Source organism: Grampus griseus, assembly GCF_964374135.1.
Source record: "Grampus griseus genome assembly, chromosome: 12".
In the NCBI taxonomy this organism is placed as follows: Eukaryota; Metazoa; Chordata; class Mammalia; order Artiodactyla; family Delphinidae; genus Grampus; species Grampus griseus.
The window spans coordinates 71,581,893-71,603,738 of NC_139006.1; the positions used below are offsets into that span (position 1 = coordinate 71,581,893).

Sequence of the window (21,846 nt, forward strand, 5' to 3'; positions counted from 1 at the left end):
GTGTTAGGGGAGTTCCATCTCTAGAAAAAGGCCAGTCTCTGCTTAGAAGGCCAGAGATTCACTCTGATTGGTTGGTTCCTGGAGGTGATCAGGCCTAGAGAAGGCTGATAGAAACTGTGCATAGAACATGGTGAGAAATACGTGGCATATAAACCAGAGAAACTCCTATCTATTTCCTCCACCTTTCTGTACCTATAGAGTGTTCCGTGGACACCAAATTGTTATCAGTAGTCATGAGAAATCACTGTCCCAGAAAACAAAAATAATTTGTGTGATTGTTTGTCACCTTTTGCAGAGTCCTTCCCTCCCTATCACTTTCTAGGCTCTTACTCTGCTGTATTTTTCCTCACAGGACTTAGTACTACTCAGCATATCTATTTGTTCATTTGGTTGTTTTGTCCCAACTGGAGTGTGAGCTTCATGAGAGTACAGACTTGCTTGACCTGCACTTAGAACAGTGCCTGGTCCACAGCAGGCACTCAGGAAGTAATGAATGAAAGGATCACCCAGCTATTAGGTGCTAGAGCCAGAACTTGAACCTGGTGGTCTCTTGCTTCACAACCGCCCCCGCTTTGTCTTTGGGAACAAGACATAGAAGTATTTAGGTCATTCACGTAAAGATTCCATAGATTAATGGATTTTTGTTTTTTTACTTCTTTGACATCATAAGCCTCTGCTTCTACTATTTTACATCTTTATTGCTGACCCCCAGATTGTCAGACAATCAGCACTTTTTACCTTCCTTCAAGCGGAAAAGGGCCATATGCACTAAGTAATATCCTTTTGTTTATGGGAAGGTAAGACTCTTATTTTAGTCTGCCATCCAAAATACACGGAGTACCAAAAGCAAAATGAGATTAAATTTCACTGCATGACACAACTTAGTTAGTTTGAAACTCAGTCGAACAGAAAATAATGTGCTTTCAGTCAAGCAGCGCTGGATTTTATACTCTTCTGATTATAGGACAAGAAACAGCTACTTTCTTTGAATTAGGACTGTTTTGACTAAGCTGATATTAGATTAATGAGTTTTAAAATATCTTTGTTAAATTAACTTCCTAATTTAACAAAGTTACTTTATGCTTTTTATTAAATGAAATGATGACTTAGTTTTTATGCAATACAGGATGTAAAAAGTTTAAAAGTAGTTTTTCATAACTGTATTAATACAAAGCATCTCGTTTTAGAAGTGTTTATTAACTATTCCATATCCATGAATAATGCACACTGCATTGGAATTATTTTTAATCAAACCAGTTACCTATCTAAAGCAAAGGAATAGAATTCTAGATGGCGCTCTGCCATCCCTGTTCTTTGATGGACATTAGCAAGTGGGAAAAGGCTTCATTCAGTGGGTTACACTTTGAAATAAGTGGCCAATCATTATTAATTCATTTTGCACTCATTGTAATGGCATAAATCATCATAAATTCATTTGGTTTAAAGTAAATATAATATGTTCTCCCACAGGAAGTTCCTTGTAATTGAGCTATTAATTAGTACATTTTTTAATATGACCTTTTTTTTTTTCTCCTTCTCTACTCTTCAGAGCCAAGGCTAGTTAGTGGCCATTTCTTTACTCATGATTTTCTTTTAAGTATGATGAACCAGTTTATCTTAACTCTTAAGTAGGCCTGTTGACTGGCCTAAGAGGGACCAAAGCCCAGGAAAATGGTTACATATATTGCCTACTAGCAGGGCAACAGTAATAATTGTCAGTGATCTCTAAGGGCGCTTGGAAAATTCTCTGAAATGCTTTGGTTTTGTAATAATTCCAGTAAGGAAATTTCATTCTCTCTTGGTAAACATAGTTTGATTCTGGCTTCTGTTTTTTTTTTCTTCACTGTGCTTTGAACGGTGTGCTAACATTGTTCACTGTGCTGTGGAGAAGTCAAAGTACTGTCGGGTTCAGTCTCTACCTTTGCATTAGAAATGCAAAAGGGGAAAAAAGTGGAATAGCAGTATAAAAGTATCATTTATTATCGAATAATGCTGAAAATGATACCTGATTCTTATAGAAATATATAGCTATAGTTCTTTGTAGCTAATAAAGTGCTTTCATATAATAGGCACTTATTAAATGTAGAGTACATTAATAAAGTGAGTCTACACTTTGTGATAAGGATACAAAAATGATCCAGGAAACAAATTCATTATTTCCTAAGTAATAGCCTCAGAGCGTGTGTGTGTGTGTGTGTGTGTGTGTGTGTGTGTGTGTGTGTGTGTGTGTGTGTGTGTTACGGCTTGTATGTTAATCTTTTAAAAGAGCGGGTCATCATAACCATCTAGATAGGGTAAACATTTTTTTAATTGACATTTTTCCTTGGTCAGTTCATGACGGGACAACAGTCATCTTGCCAAAGCAACAAGTTAGCCATTGTATAATACTATAACCACAGCTTACGTAGGCTTTATTTTGCTATCTCTGTGTCAATCCTTTTCTCATTTTTAGCATTTTGCTGTTACAGCAAAGTGTAAATATTTTCTTGCAGCTTTGTGCCTTTGTAGCACTTTTCAAAAATGGTAAGATTAAAGTTGGGACACTTTAAAAAAAAAAAAAGCTTGAGATAAAAAGCTTGAAATAAAACGGCCCTAAAATATGAGCTATTATTATTACTCTTGACTGCACGACAACAGAGTTGCTTTCTCAACAGCTAGAGGGTCTGAGTTAATTGTGATTTATCCAATTCTGGATTTCCGTGCTTTCTGTTTTTTAAGGAGCTTTGTTTTGATTTGATTTGTTTCCAGAGTTCTGAGCCCGTGTGCATTTTGGTAGTTCATTTGCGCATTTGGCTAGACATACAGGGTGATGGGGGTGGGTGGGTGGTGCTACGCGTTATATTCTCACTGTAAAGCTGCCGTAGTGTCTGTACTACTTACCCATCTTACAGGTAGGAAAGGCTAATCATCTGATAACTGGGCCTTGAATATGGTCACAGATTGACTTGAATAATGCTGAATTCTGTCTGTTAACAAGTTGAGTTAGGAGCCTCTTGGCATTCTCAGTAAAGAACCAGTGACCAGTAATAGGACTTACCAGTTATGATCCTTATAGTGGGGAAGTACCCTTGCAGTTCCTCACAACAGTAAACTTACTACAAATGGCAGCTGTTTCCAAACTTTCCAATATCATGGGCCAGTAAAATTTCCAAAAATAAAATTTGGGAGTATTTAGCAGTGCTGTGTTTTATTTTGCTGAGTGCAAATACTAAAAAAATACCACTGTCTTTATCATTTTATTAAAGAAAAACCCTTTTATTCACCAAAAAAGTAGTAAGAACATAACCTTAGACTAAACACTCCTTTAAACTGAATAAATTTAGCTTCATGAAAAAGACATACTACATTGTTTGTGTTTTACCATTTCACCATAAAGCTATGGAAACTTTGCCATAGACCAGCACAGGTTTATAGCAGACCCTTGGAAATTTCTGATCTGTGCATAATTTTATTGACTCTGCTGGGCACATTCAATGTAAAGTAATTTTCAGTATTTGCCAAAGCAACAATTGTGTATTAAGTACTTACTGAACTATAAAGCACTGTGCTAAGCCTCATGCAAAAAAAAAAAAAAAAAGTTTTTTTATAAAAATTTCATATGGCCCAGGGAACTTACTCATTTAACAGATGTGGAAAGGTAATAAAATAAAATAAAAATAAATAAAATTAGCTCTGGACAATAGAATAAATGCCAAAGATGCTATATCACTTTGTTAAATGTATGGATAATAATTTTTCTATTAAAAAGAATAATTTCATTCTAAAGGAAGCAGGGACGGCGCAGAAATTGCCAACTACCAACCGCTATACGATTCTCCTTTTACACGTGAACAAAACCTCAGAATTGTTGCAGATGGCGTTGTGGTCAGATCACAAACTACATTTCCCACCCTTCTGTGAAACTAGGGGAATTATTATATAATTTTGGCCAATGAAATGTAATCAGACTTTACAAGGGGGCTTGACTTAACTGCCACATGTCCTTATGCCCTTCAGCCTTCTACCTCTTCCTGTTGGGAAGGTGCATGCAGTGCTGGATGTGCAATTAACCATTTTGTGGACAGGATGCAACTAAGATAGAGCCAAGACAAAGACAGGGATCTTGGTATGGCTGTATTTAGCTATTGAACCAGTAATGGGGACCTTCTCATTGTGTGACAAAAGATAAAACATATAATTTATTGAATCTTCTGTTTTGGTAGAGTGTCATGAATAAAACATGGTTATAAAGATGTAAGTTGTGTTCAGAGATGTGTTCTGGTCACATTACCCATGGCCTGGGCCACAGAAGCCTGCAGGTAACCACTTGCCTTCCATCATTCTCAGTTACATCAGACAAAACAGGAATAGATCATAGTTTTCTAAAGTCCTTTCAGTTCAAATATTCTGTGATTCTAATTAATCCATTTGGCTGGGGGTAAGTAGATCAGAATTTCCAAGGCAGTAGGTCTTGCCACCCCCATTTAACATCTTTATTGGAGTATAATTGCTTTACAATGGTGTGTTACTTTCTGCTTTATAACAAAGTGAATCAGCTATATGTATACATATATCCCCATATCTCCTCCCTCTTGCATCTCCCTCCCACCCTCCCTATCCCACCCCTCTTAAGTGGTCACAAAGCACCGAGCTGATCTCCCTGTGCTATGCAGATGCTTCCCACTAGCTATCTCTTTTCCATTTGATAGTGTATATATGTCCATGCCACGCTCTCACTTTGTCTCAGCTGACCCTTGTCTCTCTCTGTGTCCTCAAGTCCATTCTCTATGTCTGCGTCTTTATTCCTGTCCTGCCCCTAGGTTCGTCAGAACCATTTTCTTTTTTTTTTTGTAGTTTCCATATATATGTGTTAGCATACGGTATTTGTTTTTCTCTTTATAACTTACTTCACTCTGTATGACAGACTCCAGGTCCATCCACCTGACTACAAATAACTCAACTTCGTTTCTTTTTATGGCTGAGTAATATTCCATTGTATATATGTGCCACATCTTCTTTATCCATTCTTCTGTCAGTGGACACTTCGGTTGCGTCCATGTCCTGGCTATTGTAAATAGTGCTGCAGTGAACATTGTGGTACATGACTCTTTTTGAATTATGGTTTTCTCAGGGTATATGCCCATTGATGGGATTGCTGGGTCACATGGTACTTCTATCGTTAGTTTTTTGACGAACTTCCATACGTCCATATTGGCTGTATCAATTTACATTCCCACCAATGATGCAAGAGGGTTCCCTTTTCTCCACACCCTCTCCAGCATTTATTGTTTCCGGATTTTTTGATGATGGCTATTCTGACCGGTATGAGGTGATACCTCATTGTAGTTTTGATTTGCATTTCTCTAATAATTAGTGATGTTGCACATCCTTTCATGTGTTTGTTGGCAATCTGTATATCTTCTTTGGAGAAATGTCTATTTAAATCTTCTGCCCATTTTTGGATTGGGTTGTTGTTTTTTCGATATTGAGCTGTATGAGCTGCTTGTAAATTTTGGAGATTAATCCTTTGTCAGTTGCTTCGTTTGCAAATATTTTCTCCCATTCTGAGGGTTGTCTTTTTGTCTTGTTAATAGTTTCCTTTGCTGTGCAGAGCTTTTAAGTTTCATTAGGTCCCATTTGTTTATTTTAGTTTTTATTTGTATTTCTCTAGGAGGTGGGTCAAATAGGATCTTGCTGTGACTTATGTCAAGGAGTGTTCTTCCTATGTTTTCCTCTAAGAGTTTTACAGTGTCTAGCCTTAAATTTAGGTCTTTAATTCATTTTGAGTTTAATTCATTTTGAGTTTATTTTTGTGTATGGTATTCAGTATTCTAATTTCATTCTTTTACATGTAGCTGTCCAGTTGTCCCAGCACCACTTAATGAAGAGGCTGTCTTTTCTCCATTATATATTCTTGCCTCCTTTATCAAAGATAAGCTGACCATAGGTGCATGGGTTTATCTCTGGCCTTGCTATCCTGTTCCATTGATCTATTATTTCTGTTTTTGTGCCAGTACCATACTGTCCTGATTACTGTAGCTTTGTAGTATAGTCTGAAGTCAGGGAGCCTGATTCCTCCAGCTCTGTTTTTCTTTGTCAAGATTTCTTTGGCTATTTGGGGTCTTTTGTGTTTCCATACAAAGTGTGAAATTTTGTGTTCTAGTTCTGTGAAAAATGCTGTTGTTACTTTGACAGGGATTGCATTGAATCTGTAGATTGCCTTGGGTAGTATAGTCATTTTCACAATGTTGATTCTTCCAATCCAAGAACATGCTATATCTCTCCATCTGTTTGTATCATCTTTAATTTCTTTCATCAGTGTCTTCTATTTCTGCATACAGGTCTTTTGTCTCCTTAGGTAGGTTTATTCCTAGGTATTTTATTCTTTTTGTTGCAATGGTAAATGGGAGTGTTTCCTTAATTTCTCTTTCAAATTTTTCATCATTCATGTATAGGAATGCAAGAGATTTCTGTGCATTCATTTTGTATCCTGCTGCTTTACCAAATTCATTGATTAGCTATAGTAGTTTTCTGGTGGCATCTTTAGGATTCTCTATGGATAGTATCATGTCATCTGCAGACAGTGACAGCTTTGCTTCTTCTTTTCCAATTGGATTCCTTTTATTTCCTTTTCTTCTCTGATTGCTGTGGCTAAACTTCCAAAGTGATGTTGAATAATAGTGGTGAGATTGGGCATCCTTGTCTTGTTCCTGTACTTAGAGGAAATGGTTTCAGTTTTTCACCATTGAGAATGATGTTGGCTGTGGGTTTGCTATATAGGGCCTTTATTATGTTGAGGTAAGTTCCCTCTCTATGCCTCTTTTCTGGCTTGTTTTTATCATAAATGGGTGTTGAATTTTGTCAAAAGCTTTTTCTGCATGTATTGAGATGATCATATGGTTTTTATCCTTCAGTTTCTTAATATGGTTTATCACATTGGTTGATTTCTGTATATTTAAGAATCCTTGCATTCCTGGTATAAACCCCACTTGATCATGGTGTATGCTCCTTTTAATGTGCTGCTGGATTCTGTTTGCTAGTATTTTGTTGAGGATTTTTGCATCTATGTTCATCAGAGATATTGGCCTGTAGTTTTCTTTTTTTATGGCATCTTTGTCTGGTTTTGGTATCAGGGTGATGGTGGCCTCTTAGAATGTGTTTGGAAGTGTTCCTCCCTCTGCTATATTTTGGAAGAGTTAGAGAAGGATAGGTGTTAGCTCTTCTCTAAATGTTTGATAGAATTTGCCTGTGGAGGCATCTGGTCCTGGACTTTTGTTTGTTAGAAGATTTTTAATCACAGTTTCAATTTCAGTGCTTGTGATTGGTCTGTTTATATTTTATATTTCTTCCTGATTCAGTCTTGGAAGGTTGTGCTTTTCTAAGAATTTGTCCATTTCTTCCAGGTTGTCCATTTTATTGGCATATAGTTGCTTGTAGTAATCTCTCGTGATCCTTTGTAGTTTTGAAGTGTCAGGTGTTACTCTTCCTTTTTCATTTCTAATTCTATTGATTTGAGTCTTCTCCCTTCTTTCTTGATGAGTCTGGCTAATGGTTTATCAATATTGTTTATCTTCTTAAAGAACCAGCTTTCAGTTTTATTGATCTTTGGTATCAGTTCCTTCATTTCTTTTTCATTTATTTCTGATACGATCTTTATGAATTCTTTCCTTCTGCTAATTTTGGGGTTTTTTTGTCCTTATTACTCTATTTGCTTTAGGTGTAAGTTTAGGTTGTTTATTTGAGATCTTTCTCGTTTCTTGAGGTAGGATTGTATTGCTATAAACTTCCCTCTTAGAACTGCTTTTCCTGCATCCCATAGGTTTGGGGTCGTCAAGTTTTCATTGTCATTTGTTTCTAGGTATTTCTTGATTTCCTCTTTGATTTCTTAAGTTATCTCTTGGTTATTTAGTAGTGTATTGTTTAGCCTCCATGTATTTGTATTTTTTAGTTTTTTTCCTGTAATTGATATCTAGTCTCATAGCATTGTGGTTGGAAAAGATACTTGATACGATTTCAATTTTCTTAAATTTACCAAGACTTGATTTGTAACCCAGGACATGATTTATCCTAGAGAATGTTCCATGAGCACTTTTGAAGAAAGTGTAATCTGCTGTTTTTAGATGGAATGTCCTATGAATATCAATTAGGTCCATCTTGTTTAATGTGTCATTTAAAGCTTTTGTTTCCGTATTTATTTTCATTTTGGATGATCTGTCCATTGGTGAAAGTGAGGTGTTAAACTCCCCTACTATGATTGTGTTACTGTCGATTTCCCCTTTTATGGCTGTTAGCATTTGCCTTATGCATTGAGGTGTTTCTGTGGTGGGTGCATAAATATTTACAATTGTTATATCTTCTTCTTGGATGGATCCCTTGATCATTATGTAGTGTCCTTCTTTGTCTCTTGTAATAGTCTTTATTTTAATGTCTATTTTGTCTGATATGAGAATTGCTGCTGCAGCTTTCTTTTGATTTCCATTTGCATGGAATATCTTTTTCCATCCCCTCACTTTCAGTCTGTATGTGTCCCTAGGTCTGAAGTGGGTGTCTTGTAGACAGCATAAGTATGGGTCTTGTTTTTGCATCCATTCAGCCGGTCTGTGTCTTTTGGTTGGAGCATTTAATCCCTTTACATTTAAGGTAGTTATCAATATGTATGTTTCTATTACCATTTTTTAAATTGTTTTGTAAGTCTTTTTCTTCTCTTGTTTTTCCTGCCTAGAGAAGGTCCTTTAGCATTTATTGTAGAGCTGGTTTGGTGGTGCTGAATTCTCTTAACTTTTGCTTGTCTGTAAATGTTTTAATTTCTCTGTTGAATTTGAATGAGATCCTTGCTGGGTAGAGTAATCTTGGTTGTAGGTTTTTCCCTTTCATCACTTTAAATATGTCCTGCCACTCCCTTCTGGCTTGCAGAGTTTCTGCTGAAAGATCAGCTGTTAACCTTATGGGGATTCCCTTGTATGTTATTTGTTGCTTTTCCCTTGCTGCTTTTAATATTTGTTCTTTGTATTTAATTTCTGATAGTTTGATTAATATGTGTCTTGGCATGTTTCTCCTTGGATTTATCCTGTATGGGACTGTCTGTGCTTCCTGGACTTGACTATTTCCTTTCCCATGTTAGGGAAGTTTTCAACTATAATGTTTTCAAATATTTTCTCAGTCCCTTTCTTTTCTCTTCTTCTTCTGGGACCCCTATAATTCGATTGTTTGTGTGTTTAATGTTGTCCCAGAGGTCTCTGAGACTGTCCTCAATTGCTTTCATTCTTTTTTCTTCATTCTGCTCTGTGGTAGTTATTTCCACTATTTTATCTTCCAGGTCACTTATCCATTCTTCTGCCTCAGTTATTCTGCTATTAATTCCTTCTAGAGAATTTTTCATTTCATTTATTGTGTTGTTCATCATTGTTTGTTTGCTCTTTAGTTCTCCTGGGTCCTTGTTAAACGTTTCTTGTATTTTGTCCATTCTATTTCCAAGATTTTGGATCATCTTTACTACCATTACTCTGAATTCTTTTTCAGGTACACTGCCTATTTCCTCTTCATTTGTTTGGTCTGGTGGGTTTTTACCTTGCTCCTTCATCTGCTGCATATTTCTCTGTCCTCTCATTTTGTTTAACTTACTGTGTTTGGGGTCTCCTTTTTGCAGGCTGCAGGTTCGTAGTTCCCGTTGTTTTTGGTGTCTGCCCCCAGTGGGTGAGGTTGGTTCAGTGGCTTGTGTAGGCTTCCTGATGGAGGGGACTGGTTCCTGTGTTCTAGTCAGTGGGGCTGGATCGTTTTTTTCTGATGGTCAGTGCCACATCTGGTGGTGTGTTTTGGGATGTCTGTGAACCTAGTATGATTTTAGGCAGCCTCTCTGCTAATGGGTGGGGTTGTGTTTCTCTCTTGCTAATTGTTTGGCATGGGGCATCTGGCACTGGATTTTGCTGGCCGTTCGGTGGAGCTGGGTCTTAACTTTGAGACAGAGATCTCTGGGAGAGCTCTCACTGATTGATATTACGTGGGACTGGGAGGTCTCTGTTGGTCCAATGTTCTGAACTCGACTTTCCCATCTCAGAGTCTCAGGCCTGAGCAGCAAGATCCTGTCAGCCACACAGCTCAGAAGAAAAGGGAGGAAAAAGGAGAGAAAAAGAATAATAATAAAGTTTTTAAAAGTTTTTAATATAAAAATTATTTAAATGAAAAATAATAATAATTATAAAAAAAGGAAGAGAACAACCAAACCAATAAACAAACCCACCAATGATACAAGTGCTAAAGATTAAACTAAGATAAACATAAAAATCAGAAACAAATCAGTCGCAGACAGCAAACCCCAAGTCTACAGTTGCTCCCGAAGTCCACTGCCACAATTTTGGGATGACTTGTTGTCGATTCAGGTGTTCCACAGGTGCAGGTACATCAAGTTGATTGTGGAGATTTAATCCACTGCTCCTGAGCCTGCTGGGAGAGATTTCCCTTTCTCTTCCTTGTTTGCACAGCTCCTGGGGTTCAGCTTTGGGTTTGGCCCCGCCTCTATATGTAGGTCACCCTCTAGCATCTGTTCCCCACCCAGACAGGATGTGGTTAGAGTGGCAGCTTATTAGGGGGCTGTGGCTCACTCAGGCCGTGGTTCGGGGCGGGGCGGAAGGTGTATGGAATGCGGGGTGAGCCTGCGGCGGCAGCAGCCAGCATAAAGTTGCAACAGCCCGACGTGCGCTGTGTGTTCTTCCACGGAAGTTGTCCCTGGCTCACGGGACCCTGGCGGTGGCGGGCTGTACAGGCTCCCGGGAGGGGAGGTGTGGAGAGTGACCTGTGCTTGCACACAGGCTTCTTGGTGGCGGGAGCAGCAGCCTTAGCGTTTCATGCCCGTCTCTGGGGTCTGCGCTGGTAGCCGCGGCTCGTGCCCATCTCTGGAGCTCGTTTAGGCAGTGCTCTGAATCCCCCCTCTTGAGCACCCTGAAACAATGGTTTCTTGCCTCTTTGGCAGGTCCAGACCTTTGGCAGGTCCAGACCTGTTCCCGGACTCCCTCCCGGCTAGCTGTGGTGCACTAGCCCCCTTCAGGTTGTGTTCACGCAGCCAACCCCAGTCCTCTCCCTGGGATCCAACCTCCGAAGCCCGAGCCTCAGCTCCCAGCCCCCGCTCGCCCCAGGGGGTGAGCAGACAAGCCTCTCGGGCTGGTGAGTGCTGGTCGGCCCCAATCCTCTGTACGGGAATCTCTCTGCTTTGCCCTCTGCTCCCCTGTTGCTGCGCTCTCCTCTGTGGCTCCAAAGCTCCCCGCCCCCCACCCACTGCCTGCCTCTGCCAGTGAAGGGGCTTCCTAGTGTGTAGAAAGTTTTCCTCCTTCACAGCTCTGTCCCAGAGGTGCAGGTCCCATCCCTATTCTTTTCTCTCTGTTTTTTCTTTTGCGCTACCCAGGTACATGGGGAGTTTCTTGCCTTTTGGGAGGTCTGAGGTCTTCTGCCAGCATTCAGTAGGTGTTCTGTAGGAGTTGTTCCACGTGTAGATGTATTTTTGATGTAGTTGTGGGGAAGAAGGTGATCTACACATCTTAATTCCTCCATCTTGAAGGTCCCGTTGTTCTTGCCCCTTTCTAATCATGACAGCCTAAATGTTGATCTTTCTAAAATGAAAATCTAATCAAACCCCTCATTTGCTTAAAACTTTCCAGTTGTTCCCCATTGTCACCAGAATGAACAAACTCTTAGCATGGCATGTAAGGCCCTTTGTGATCAGGCTCTAATAACCTGTGCTGTCACGTGTCTCACTGTTATATTTCATCCACCTCGTCCTCTTCCCTCTTGTCCATCGCCCCAACCTCTTCTCTTTCCACCGACGAACTTTCCAGCCATATTGAACTATGTGTAATCTGTTGGTCTGGTCGTGTTCTCTCTCATCTGATGGTCTTTAGACATGCTATTCTCTCTGCCTAGAATGTTTTCTTTCCATACTCCTCTCCTGTGAGTGACAAAGTTTTACTTAGACTTTAGGGTTTTGTATAGAGGCCACCTTTCCCTGGAAGCCTTCTTATATCCCTAAGATTGGGTTAAGCGTCCCTTTTAGGTTCTATCTTGATACCTTGTGCTTATAAATGTTCTAACATTCCTCATAATATATTCAAATTACCTGTTTGCTCACCTATATCCTGAGCTACAGTGAATATTCTTGAGGGAAAGAACTGAATATTGTTCTCTTGTGTTTCCCCAGCATTTAGTATAATATCAATATAACAATACTCTATAAACAGTTCCTCAGTGAATCTTTGGATGGAAAGTTTGGGACCAAATTGTGGAAAGTGTTGAGTGAATATCAGGTCAATTTGTTGAACTTCTTAATACTGCCACCAGGAGAGTCTCTTACAAAGGACTCAATCGTGATGGCAGGTGGTAGCATCCTTCTCCATCTTGGTTACTCAGTGAGGCAATATTCCCCGATTGTGCAGTAGTGGGGCACTTACATAAAATAAGTAAATATGTGCCTTTGTACAAAATTAGATTCTATCTTGAAGAGATTAAAATACAGCCTTTATTGGGTACCTAAGATTTAAGAAAAGTTCTGAGAGATAAAACTTAAAATTCATAAAATTCCGTCACGAGATTTTTTTCTGTTAATAGAGAAGTGCTATCATTGTCTTAATTTTAGCTTTTTCATCACCTTGGCCCATATTGCAGAGCACCTATATTATATGGAGTCATACGACTTCCTAGATGTCAAGAATAACAGGAAAGTGGTAGATATTCTTGACAGTTTGAAATATCATTCTGGCAAACTGGGGCCAGGAGCTGCGTTAGAAGTGTACGTGCAGTAAAGGCAGGTCTCTTATCCATTTTAGGTCCATAATGTGTGCAAAGCATTGTGCTTGGTGGTTTGGGAGATGCAGAGTTATATGAAACATACTTCCTACCCTCAAGGAGCTAACAAACTTGCTGAGGAGAAGGGAAATGCACCAAAATGCTTATATTTAAAGATAACTTGTGAGAAGAGACACATAGGTACTGGCAGAAAATAGAGCATTGGATCTCTTTCTTTCAAGGGGTTTACATTTTTATGATCCACAAACTTGGAACTTTACATATTATATTTACATAGCTAAGTATGAGAGTAAAATTTTCAAATACATGTATGAATGAAGTATGAATTTCTACATGTTTTTCTCAAGGAGGCTTTCCATATCTGTGTACCTTTTTCGTTTACGGCAGGAGTTGTTAACCCAAGGTCCGTGGCCTCCTTGACATCTTTCTGCAGAATTTGGTGGATATGTATGTGTATATAGTTTCCTGAGGAAAGGACTGATGGCTTTCAACAGATTCTTTTTATTTTATTTTTTTATCTTTTAAAAACATTCTATTAGAATCTTTAAGGATTCTGTGACTGAGAAGAAATTCAGAACCACTGTATAGAGAGTGCGTTCACAGACTTGTCTCCGCTTTACAATATCTTTCTTTTCACCCCCATTTCAATCCATTCTCATTTAACAATTGGCTATAGCATAGCCAATGAGTAAATGCTTTTATTTGTTGAGTGAATTAAATTAAAGTTTATATGCCATGTTCTTAATTTTAAAAACAGACAAGTTCAACATGTTATTCAGAATGAGCCCTGACCGCCCTTCACTGAACACACGCCAGTGAGGGCACTTGGCAGTACACTTCATTGTTTAATTCATTTAACACTCTGGCCCTTCATGAGTGATAGCTATTATTATCCCCATTTTACAGACAAGGAAGCTGAGACTCACTGAGTATCTTCCTAAGCCTGCCCCCTAGTAAGTTATAAAATCAGTTAATACTCTGTCTTGAATCTGAAGCCTCTGTTCCCTTTAACTAGTATGTTATACAGTAATATGATTTATAAACTGTTTTGTTTCTTCCCCTCAAAAACCAACCAAACAAAAAACCCTCTTCTAAGTTGCAGTTTGTTCTTGACAATCCCTGGTGTTTTGTGTTTTTTTAATGTCAAAATGCCTTTGGCAGTAGATGAGCTTTTGTAGCTTAATGACCATTGGCTTAGGTATACAAACGGTTAGCTTGATCTTCAACATAAAGGAATACATATTAATTAAAATCTAGATCATTTCATCAGATTTAGAAGTAATATTGAGCTATTTTTAAAATTGCGTGACAAACTTATGTGAAGAATTTACCAGTACTTGACGTCATTGTCTGCTGTTGATACACCAGAATGTGGAGGAACAAATATGCTTGTCTGGGGCAGTGGCGGTGTGGAGTGGAGACTTTTGAAAACTACACAATCTACCTTCTCCATCCCTCATCCCTGTTGATAATCATTGCCTGTGATGAGACGTGTTACTGATGAAGCATTTCGCATATGAATTCTGTTAGATGCAGAAGAAAGATGAAGAAATACCATCTTACATTATTTAGAAGCATCTTCATTTTGCAGAATGCTGAGTAGGGAGAAACATTGTTTGGAAGTTTAGAATCACTATTATGTTTTGAAATTATATACACTTATTTAAATATAGTTATTATGTAATTACAACACTTTAGAATATGGTATAAAATATTGTAGCCTAACTTATCTCTTTAAAGTACATGGCTAAACAAACTGTAAACTTGAGATCTTTTTATAGTCTTACTATTCAAAACCCCTTGTCAGTTAAAGTAAATCCAAAGTGGTTTATATTTTGAAAATATGCTTCAAAGAAAACATCACAGAAGTAAAATTACTTTATTGCTCTGCCTTTTATTTTGTAATTTTAGGTAAGGCACTGACATTTCTTCTGCTGCAGCCACCAAGCCCCAAACTTCCTCCACACAGTACGATCCGAAGAACAGCCATTGATCTGATTGGACGTGGTTTCACAGTTTGGGAGCCTTACATGGATGTGTCTGCTGTCCTGATGGGGCTTCTTGAACTTTGTGCTGATGCCGAGAAACAACTTGCCAAGTACACGCTCCATTTCAGTTCATTTGGCTTTTATTGGTTTTGCTTGTTTTGTTTTAGTAGAGGTCATTGATTACTCTTTATAAATTGCATATGGAGAAAAAATAGACAAATATCTCAATATATGAAATTTTGGAAATAGACAATGAAAGGGAGATATGTTTCTGTCATTTTAACACAATTGGGATTTAGCTTTGAGCCAATGAATTATTTATCCACGGCATAGTTTTAAATATATGTTTATTGTGCCCTGAGATATTATCAGCTAATAATAATATAAACATATCACATATAAGGAAAATGATATATATAGTTGCTCAAAAATGTTTTACTGATACAATACCTGGCCAGTTTGGGGAATTACTCCTTTGCACTCGTGTTAATTTTTAAACCAACTTTATTGAGGTTTCATTTGCACACAGCAGAGGATCAGCCATAAGGAGGTTGCAGTGGTCCAGGGAGGCAGGGATGAGAATAGAGGAATAAGAAGAGGATCCAAGGCAGTTCCTAAAATGAAACTGGGGCTGGTGATAGAGGTTAGTATTGACTTGAGAACCCAGCCTCCTGATTCCTGGAGGGAGTCTTTTTTGTTTTGTTTTGATGGTATAATACACATCTAACAGGAAATTTACTACCGTATCCCTCTTAAAGGATACAATTCAACAACATTCTCTGCATTCACAGTTATGCAGCCATCACCACTGCACCACTGGGAACTACCTAGTTCCCAGTATCAGTCACCCCAAAGGGAAACTCCATACCCATTGAGCAGTCCCTTTCCATTCTCCCCTCCCACTGTCCCCTGACAATCAATAATCTGCTTTCTGTCTCTGTGAATTTGCCTATTCTGAATATTTCATATAAGTGGAATTATACAGTACGTGGCCTTTTGTGTCTGACTTCTTTCACTTAGCATAATGATTCCAAGGTTCATTCATGTTGCAGCATTTTTCAGTACTTTGTTTCTCTTTATAGTTGAACAATATTCCATTCTGTGGATATACCACATTTTATTTACCTGTTCATCTGTTGATGGCCATGTGGCTCGCTTCCACTTTGTTTGAACACCTAGTTTTCACTTCTCTTAGGTAGATACCTAAAAGTGGAATTGCTGGGTCATGTGGTAATTCTGTGTTTAGCCTATCGAGGAACCACCAAACTGTTTTCCATAGCAGCTGCACCATTTTATATTCCTACCAGCAGTGTAGGAATTGTCTTTGCATCCTCACCAACATTTATCTTCCGGTTTTGTTGTTGCTTTTTTAGTATAGTCATCCTAGTGAGGGTGAATTCCTAGTGGGAGGAATTCTTGAACTGTCCCATGATGCCTCTCTTAAGGTACAGGCAGACCTCATTTTACTGTCCTTCACTTTGTTGCGTTTCACAGATGCTGTGGGTTTTTTTTTTTTTTTTTTACAAATCAAAGGTTTATGGTAACCCTGCATTGAGCAAGTCTTTTGGCACCATTTTTCCAACAGCATTTGCTCATTCATGACTCTGTGTCTCATTTTTGTAATTCTAGCAATATTTCAAACTTTTTTATTACTATATTTGTTATGGTTGTCTGTAGTCAGTGATCTTTGATGTTATTTTTGTAATTATTGTGACTTTTTTAGCAATAAAGTATTTTTTAATTAAGGTATGTACATTGTAAAAATACTTAATGATATTGCACACTTAATAGACTACAGTATAGTATAAACATGCTTTTTATATGTTTACTGGGAAGCGAAAAGATGCGTGTACATCGCTTCATCGTGATACTCGCTTTATTGCACTGCTCTGGAACCGAACCTACAGTATCTTTGAGGTCTGCCTGTAAGTGTTATCACCTCTTTGATTTTTTCAGTGAATGGCATTTCATGACTATCATTGATAACCTTTTAAAAAACTAGGGTTCTCTGCCCTTTTCTTCATGGTTGCCTCTCTCATATCCCGCAGTTGCCTTATATTCTAGCGTGCTTTGGGCCTGTCGTCTTTCTGCTGGCTGCTCTATGCTCAGAAGTGGAGACCAGAGAAACAGCTGAAGGCTAGACTGGAATGCTGTGACTTTGTCCACAGATTGGGCATCCCTAGCCCAAAGTCCCAAGATTGACTGGTAGGGGAAGGGTATTCATTTCAAACCTAAGCAGCTGTCCTCCCCCTTCACCTGCTTCATACTGCCACACTTCCTAAACTTCAGCTCTGTGTCTCCCTAGCTATATACCCTTCAGTAAATTACTTCACCTCTCACCTCAGTTCCATTTACAAGTTGGGGCTAATTAAATACCTACTTCATAAGATTGATGTTAAGTGAGTTTATGTTTGCCAGGTGCTTAGAAGAGCACTTAGCACATGTTAAGAGATTGAATGGATGTTCCCTATATTGCGGGGGGAGGGGGTATGGATGGTGATGCCATTGTCATTGTCCTAGTGTTCAACAGGTAGAAGAGATGCCCGTTTCTAGAATAAACACTTCCACATAGTGACAATCAGGATAGTTTCTGGATGGATACAGGTGGCCTGAAGGTTCTCGATTGACTTAAAGGATTAGGAGGGAATGTGAGCCCATGAGTTGGCAGCAGTCGTAAGAGGCTGGCCTTTGTGCAAAGCCTGGAACGTATTTTCAACCTTTTACCCTCCGCTTGGCTGCAACTGCCATGGACACCCTCCAAGGAGTCAACAGAGTGGCTTCTTTTACCTCAGCTCTCCTGGTTACCTTGAGAAGCCTTTAATATTTTTGATTGTCCAGAATTTTACTTTGACCTAATTTTATAGCCTATTTTCAAATCTGATCAAAAACAATTTCAGTAGTATGCAGTCTCGTTTTGTTGCCTGGGAGAAGTAATGGGTTTCTATTTTAGACTAACCATCTCACATTTTCTTTTATTTTGTGTTTAAATAAGTTCACATGAAGCTTATATCAGCAAACGTAAAGATGTGCTGTGTTTTATCTACATGGAGTATGTCCACAGACACCAATACTTTAGCTTTCAGTAGGTAATTTAAATCTTGCTATTACATCCTTTTCTGTCATGAAGATTAGTATAACTCTCTACACACAGCTCTGAATAAATGAATGTATCAGCGTGTAGCCTTGAGGAGTCCAATGTAATTTTCATCATGATAAATTGTATAATAAGCAAGAAAATGTTTGCTTATTAGTCTATAACAAGATTTAGATTGAAAATGACCTGTTACATCCACGACACACTTGGTACAGGCTGCAGAAGGACTGAGATGGGGCGAGATAGAGCAGCAGGGTGACTGTGCATCTTACCCTCACAGTGCCTGTGGGGCCGCCCTTCTGTGCCCACTTCTCTGTGCACATGATAACACCGCTTGGCCGCCTTGCTGCCGACTGTGATCTTAAGCTTGCTTTATGGAGAAGCTTTTATATTAGGCTTGTGCTTTTTAAAAAGAAAAAAACATAAGCAGTGTTTCCTTCTTTATTTCAATTCTTGTGAGTTTATGAAGGAGGGGGTTCAAGGTAGGGCAGCTCGCTCAGGTTGGTATCTAGTTCTGAGGCATACATGTGATAGCAGAGTTTCTCTCTTTCCTTCTCTCCCCTGTGTTGACATCCTCTGTCAGAGATAACTCCTGAGAGGCCTCCTGAAAAACTGTATATGGCTCAAGACTAATAGAGCATTTTCCCAGAATTAATAATGCTTTTTTTTTTTTTTTTTTTTTTTGCGGTACGCGGGCCTCTCACTGTTCTGGCCTCTCCCGTTGCGGAGCACAGGCTCCGGACACGCAGGCTCAGCGGCCATGGCTCACGGACCCAGCCGCTCCGTGGCATGTGGGATCCTCCCGGACCGGGGCACGAACCCGTGTCCCCTGCATCGGCAGGCGGACTCTCAACCACTGCGCCACCAGGGAAGCCCAATAATGCTTTTATTTTAGAAATATGGCTTAGAATTTTATATCTTTGGAATCAAAATAAAACCAGCTGTTTTCCAGTGTTTTCAAACATTTTGCCCAATTTTAAACTACATTTATTAAGTAAGCAAGCATCTATTGAGTAGCTAATATGTGGAAGGGACAGTGTTAGGTACTATATGTAGTGACAAACTTTCATGAAACAAAGACCCTTCACGTGACTTGCAGTCTTACAGGAAAGATAAGATCTTACAGGAAAGAAGGAGAGTAAAAGGTATGGACCTTCAGAGCATGGCAGATGAACCACAGGGGTTACCCAGACAGTACCCAAGGAAGAATTTCATCTGAATCTTTCCTCTGAATGATTGTGAGGAGAGGTGGGGAAGAATAACTACGACGTGCAAAAGGACAGACGGGAGAAGCCCAGGCACACCCCAGAGAGGCTGAGGGACAGCTGCACACATAGGGACATGAAACTAAGCATTGTTTTTAGCTAATTTTATTTATTAATTTCTTGCAGAAATTAAACCCTGGGATGCTCCAGTCAAAAACTTGAACATAATTGCCTTACTCATTATCTCTGGGGAATAGAATTGGGTTCAAAGAGAGGATTGGTTTTACCTTTTTCTTTATTAAAAGAGTGTAAAAATGACTATAAAAGATCATAAAACGAATCTGAGACAGGTGCTTTCTCTTGTCCAGGAAAAGGTGAGGTTCAAACCCAGGTCTCACTGACACCAAAAGCCACGCTCCCACCCCTGTGCCATCTTGCATTTGAAATCTTATACCCAGAGAATTAAAGACCAACAGAGTACTAAATTCAAAACAACCTATTAAAAGGACCTAAAAGAGGTCAACTCAGAATTTTCAGCTTTTTAAAATCTATGTAATGAAATCATTTTCATCAAGAATTTTGTGCCTTCTGGAAACTAGAAGCCCATTTAAATATCAGTAAACTCCTTGACAGCTTGGGCCATGTTTCGATACTATGTGTTTATTCTTATGTATTCAAACACCTGTTATATGATTTGCCTTGTTATTTGCAATAAACATTTAATAAAGTCCTAGAATTTTAGAGACAAAAGTCTTCTTCAACAGCATGCAATCCAGTGCCCTTAATATGCTATTAAGTAAAAATAAGTTGTAGAGATTAAACAACTTGTCTGAGGTTACACTAGTCCTGTGAGAGCTAAGACTGTCACTTAGGTCTCCCGACTCCCATTCTGCTGCTTCCATACTGCATGGTTATGTCACCCTTTATATAATGAGAGATCCACAGGTAGAATTTTACGTGAGGAATTTTTAAGTTAATGGTTATGGGCTGTTCATTCATGAGGGACTGTTTAATTGAAAACGGAAGGCTGCACTTCGTTGAAATCATAGGTTAAGTCATCCCCAGCTGATTGTGAAAATAATAGAAATGTATGCAGTATTATCTTTTTTAAAAATCCATGGATTTTTAGATCAGCATGGTTATGGACATATGGATAAAATGTTAGAAACAGTAGAAAATCCTACTTTTGTTTTATGTAAAAGTACAGAAGAATCCTTGTGCTTTTGTATGTGTTGTGGTCTGTGATTCTGATTCCATTTTCCTAGTTCATGTTGCAGACCTTTACTCTGAAAGAGAACAGTAGAGCAGGGCCGGCCAAGCTGCTGAAGGTGCCAGACTCTCACCTCATACTGCTGTGACTGAGGGATGTGGATGAACTACACAGAGTCCATTGCTTTTCTGTAATATTCACAGTTGCCAAACTTTAAGGGAGAAACATACAGTCATTGGAAACCACACATGCTCTGATAACATAGATAAGCCTTATATGTTGGAAAGACTCTTTCTGGACAATATAAAATAGAGTTGGAGAAAAAAGAATTGACATTTTAACTCAGATCTCAATCATAATTTTTAGATTTGAGAGCCGGAGAGTAAAGATCACATCATACAAACATTAAGGTGCTTTAGGCTTCAATATTTAGATTATTTTTCCTATTCACATGACATTTATTTTTAATAGAAAGTTTATAATTGGAGGAAACCATTTAACTAAATCATGTTGGCATAGATTTTATTCATTGTAAATGTATACAATATATAGGAAATAGGTCTAAAAGATATGCACTTGGAGGAATTGCCACCTTTGAGTTTAGGAAGTTAGTGCCACCTGTGACTTATCAGATTTAGGTCCCACATGACAAAGAGGAATTGCTGATTCCCTATTACATTAAAGACAGTTGTTCATTAAAGACAATTGTTAACACACCTATTTTACCAGGGAGGGGTAGAATGGAATTCCCAGATGATACGTAATTATGTATTTTCAAAGTAATTTTAGTCTTTGTTTCAGATGGGGAGTGTTTTCAATGTTCTGTTACTGTTTGTCTTAGTTCACTTGGCCTGCCATAACAAAGCACCACAGACTGGGCTACTTAAACAACAGACATTTATTTTTCACAGTTCTGGAGGCTGGGAAGTTCAAGGTCAAGGTGCTGGTAAGACCTCATTCTGAGGTCTGTTCTCCTGGCTTGTAGGCTCTGCCGTCTTGCTGTGTCCTGACATGACTTCTTTGTGACCAAGATTTGAAGAGAGAAGTAGATCAAGCTCTCTGGTTTCTCTCATAAGGGCACTAATCCCATCACAAGGGCCCCACCTTCATGCCCTTATCTAACTCTAATTATCTCCTAGAGGCCTGTCTCCATATACCATCACATTGAGGCTTAGGGCTTCAACATCTGAATTTTAGGGAGACACAAGCACTCAGTCCATAATCGTGTTGACTGTGATTTGCAGGTTATCCTATGAAAGTTGTGTTCCCCCCACCCTGAATATTCCCTTATGGTGTTCCATAACTTGACAGATGGGTGAAGTCTGACAATTGTAGACAGTGACATTTAACTGAGGTGGTCTTACATGTAAGTTTTAAAAAGCTTTTACTGCCATGGAGTAAGGGTTAGAACAGGATTTAATGAGCAGTCAAGTAAGGATTGAGCTTGGCCTGAGTGGACTAATTTCTATTCATGGTTTTTATTTATAATATCTATCATCTCTGGTATTTCATATTGAATGTGTATACTGAAATGCTGAGTAAAACTGAGAGTGTGTCATATCATATTTTTCAGAATAAAGA

General features: G+C 38.8%; 1 protein-coding gene across 3 annotated transcripts in view; it reads left to right on the forward strand.

Annotated features, from left to right (window-relative positions):
* The window catches only part of WDR7 (WD repeat domain 7), a 376,910-nt gene that overhangs the window by 243,867 nt on the left and 111,197 nt on the right, over positions 1-21,846 (forward strand). For all 3 annotated transcript variants that reach the window (XM_082667902.1, XM_082667904.1, XM_082667903.1), the window contains one exon: positions 14,680-14,866. In XM_082667902.1, the coding sequence (XP_082524028.1) occupies positions 14,680-14,866 (187 nt within the window). The remainder of the gene's footprint in view (positions 1-14,679; positions 14,867-21,846) is intronic.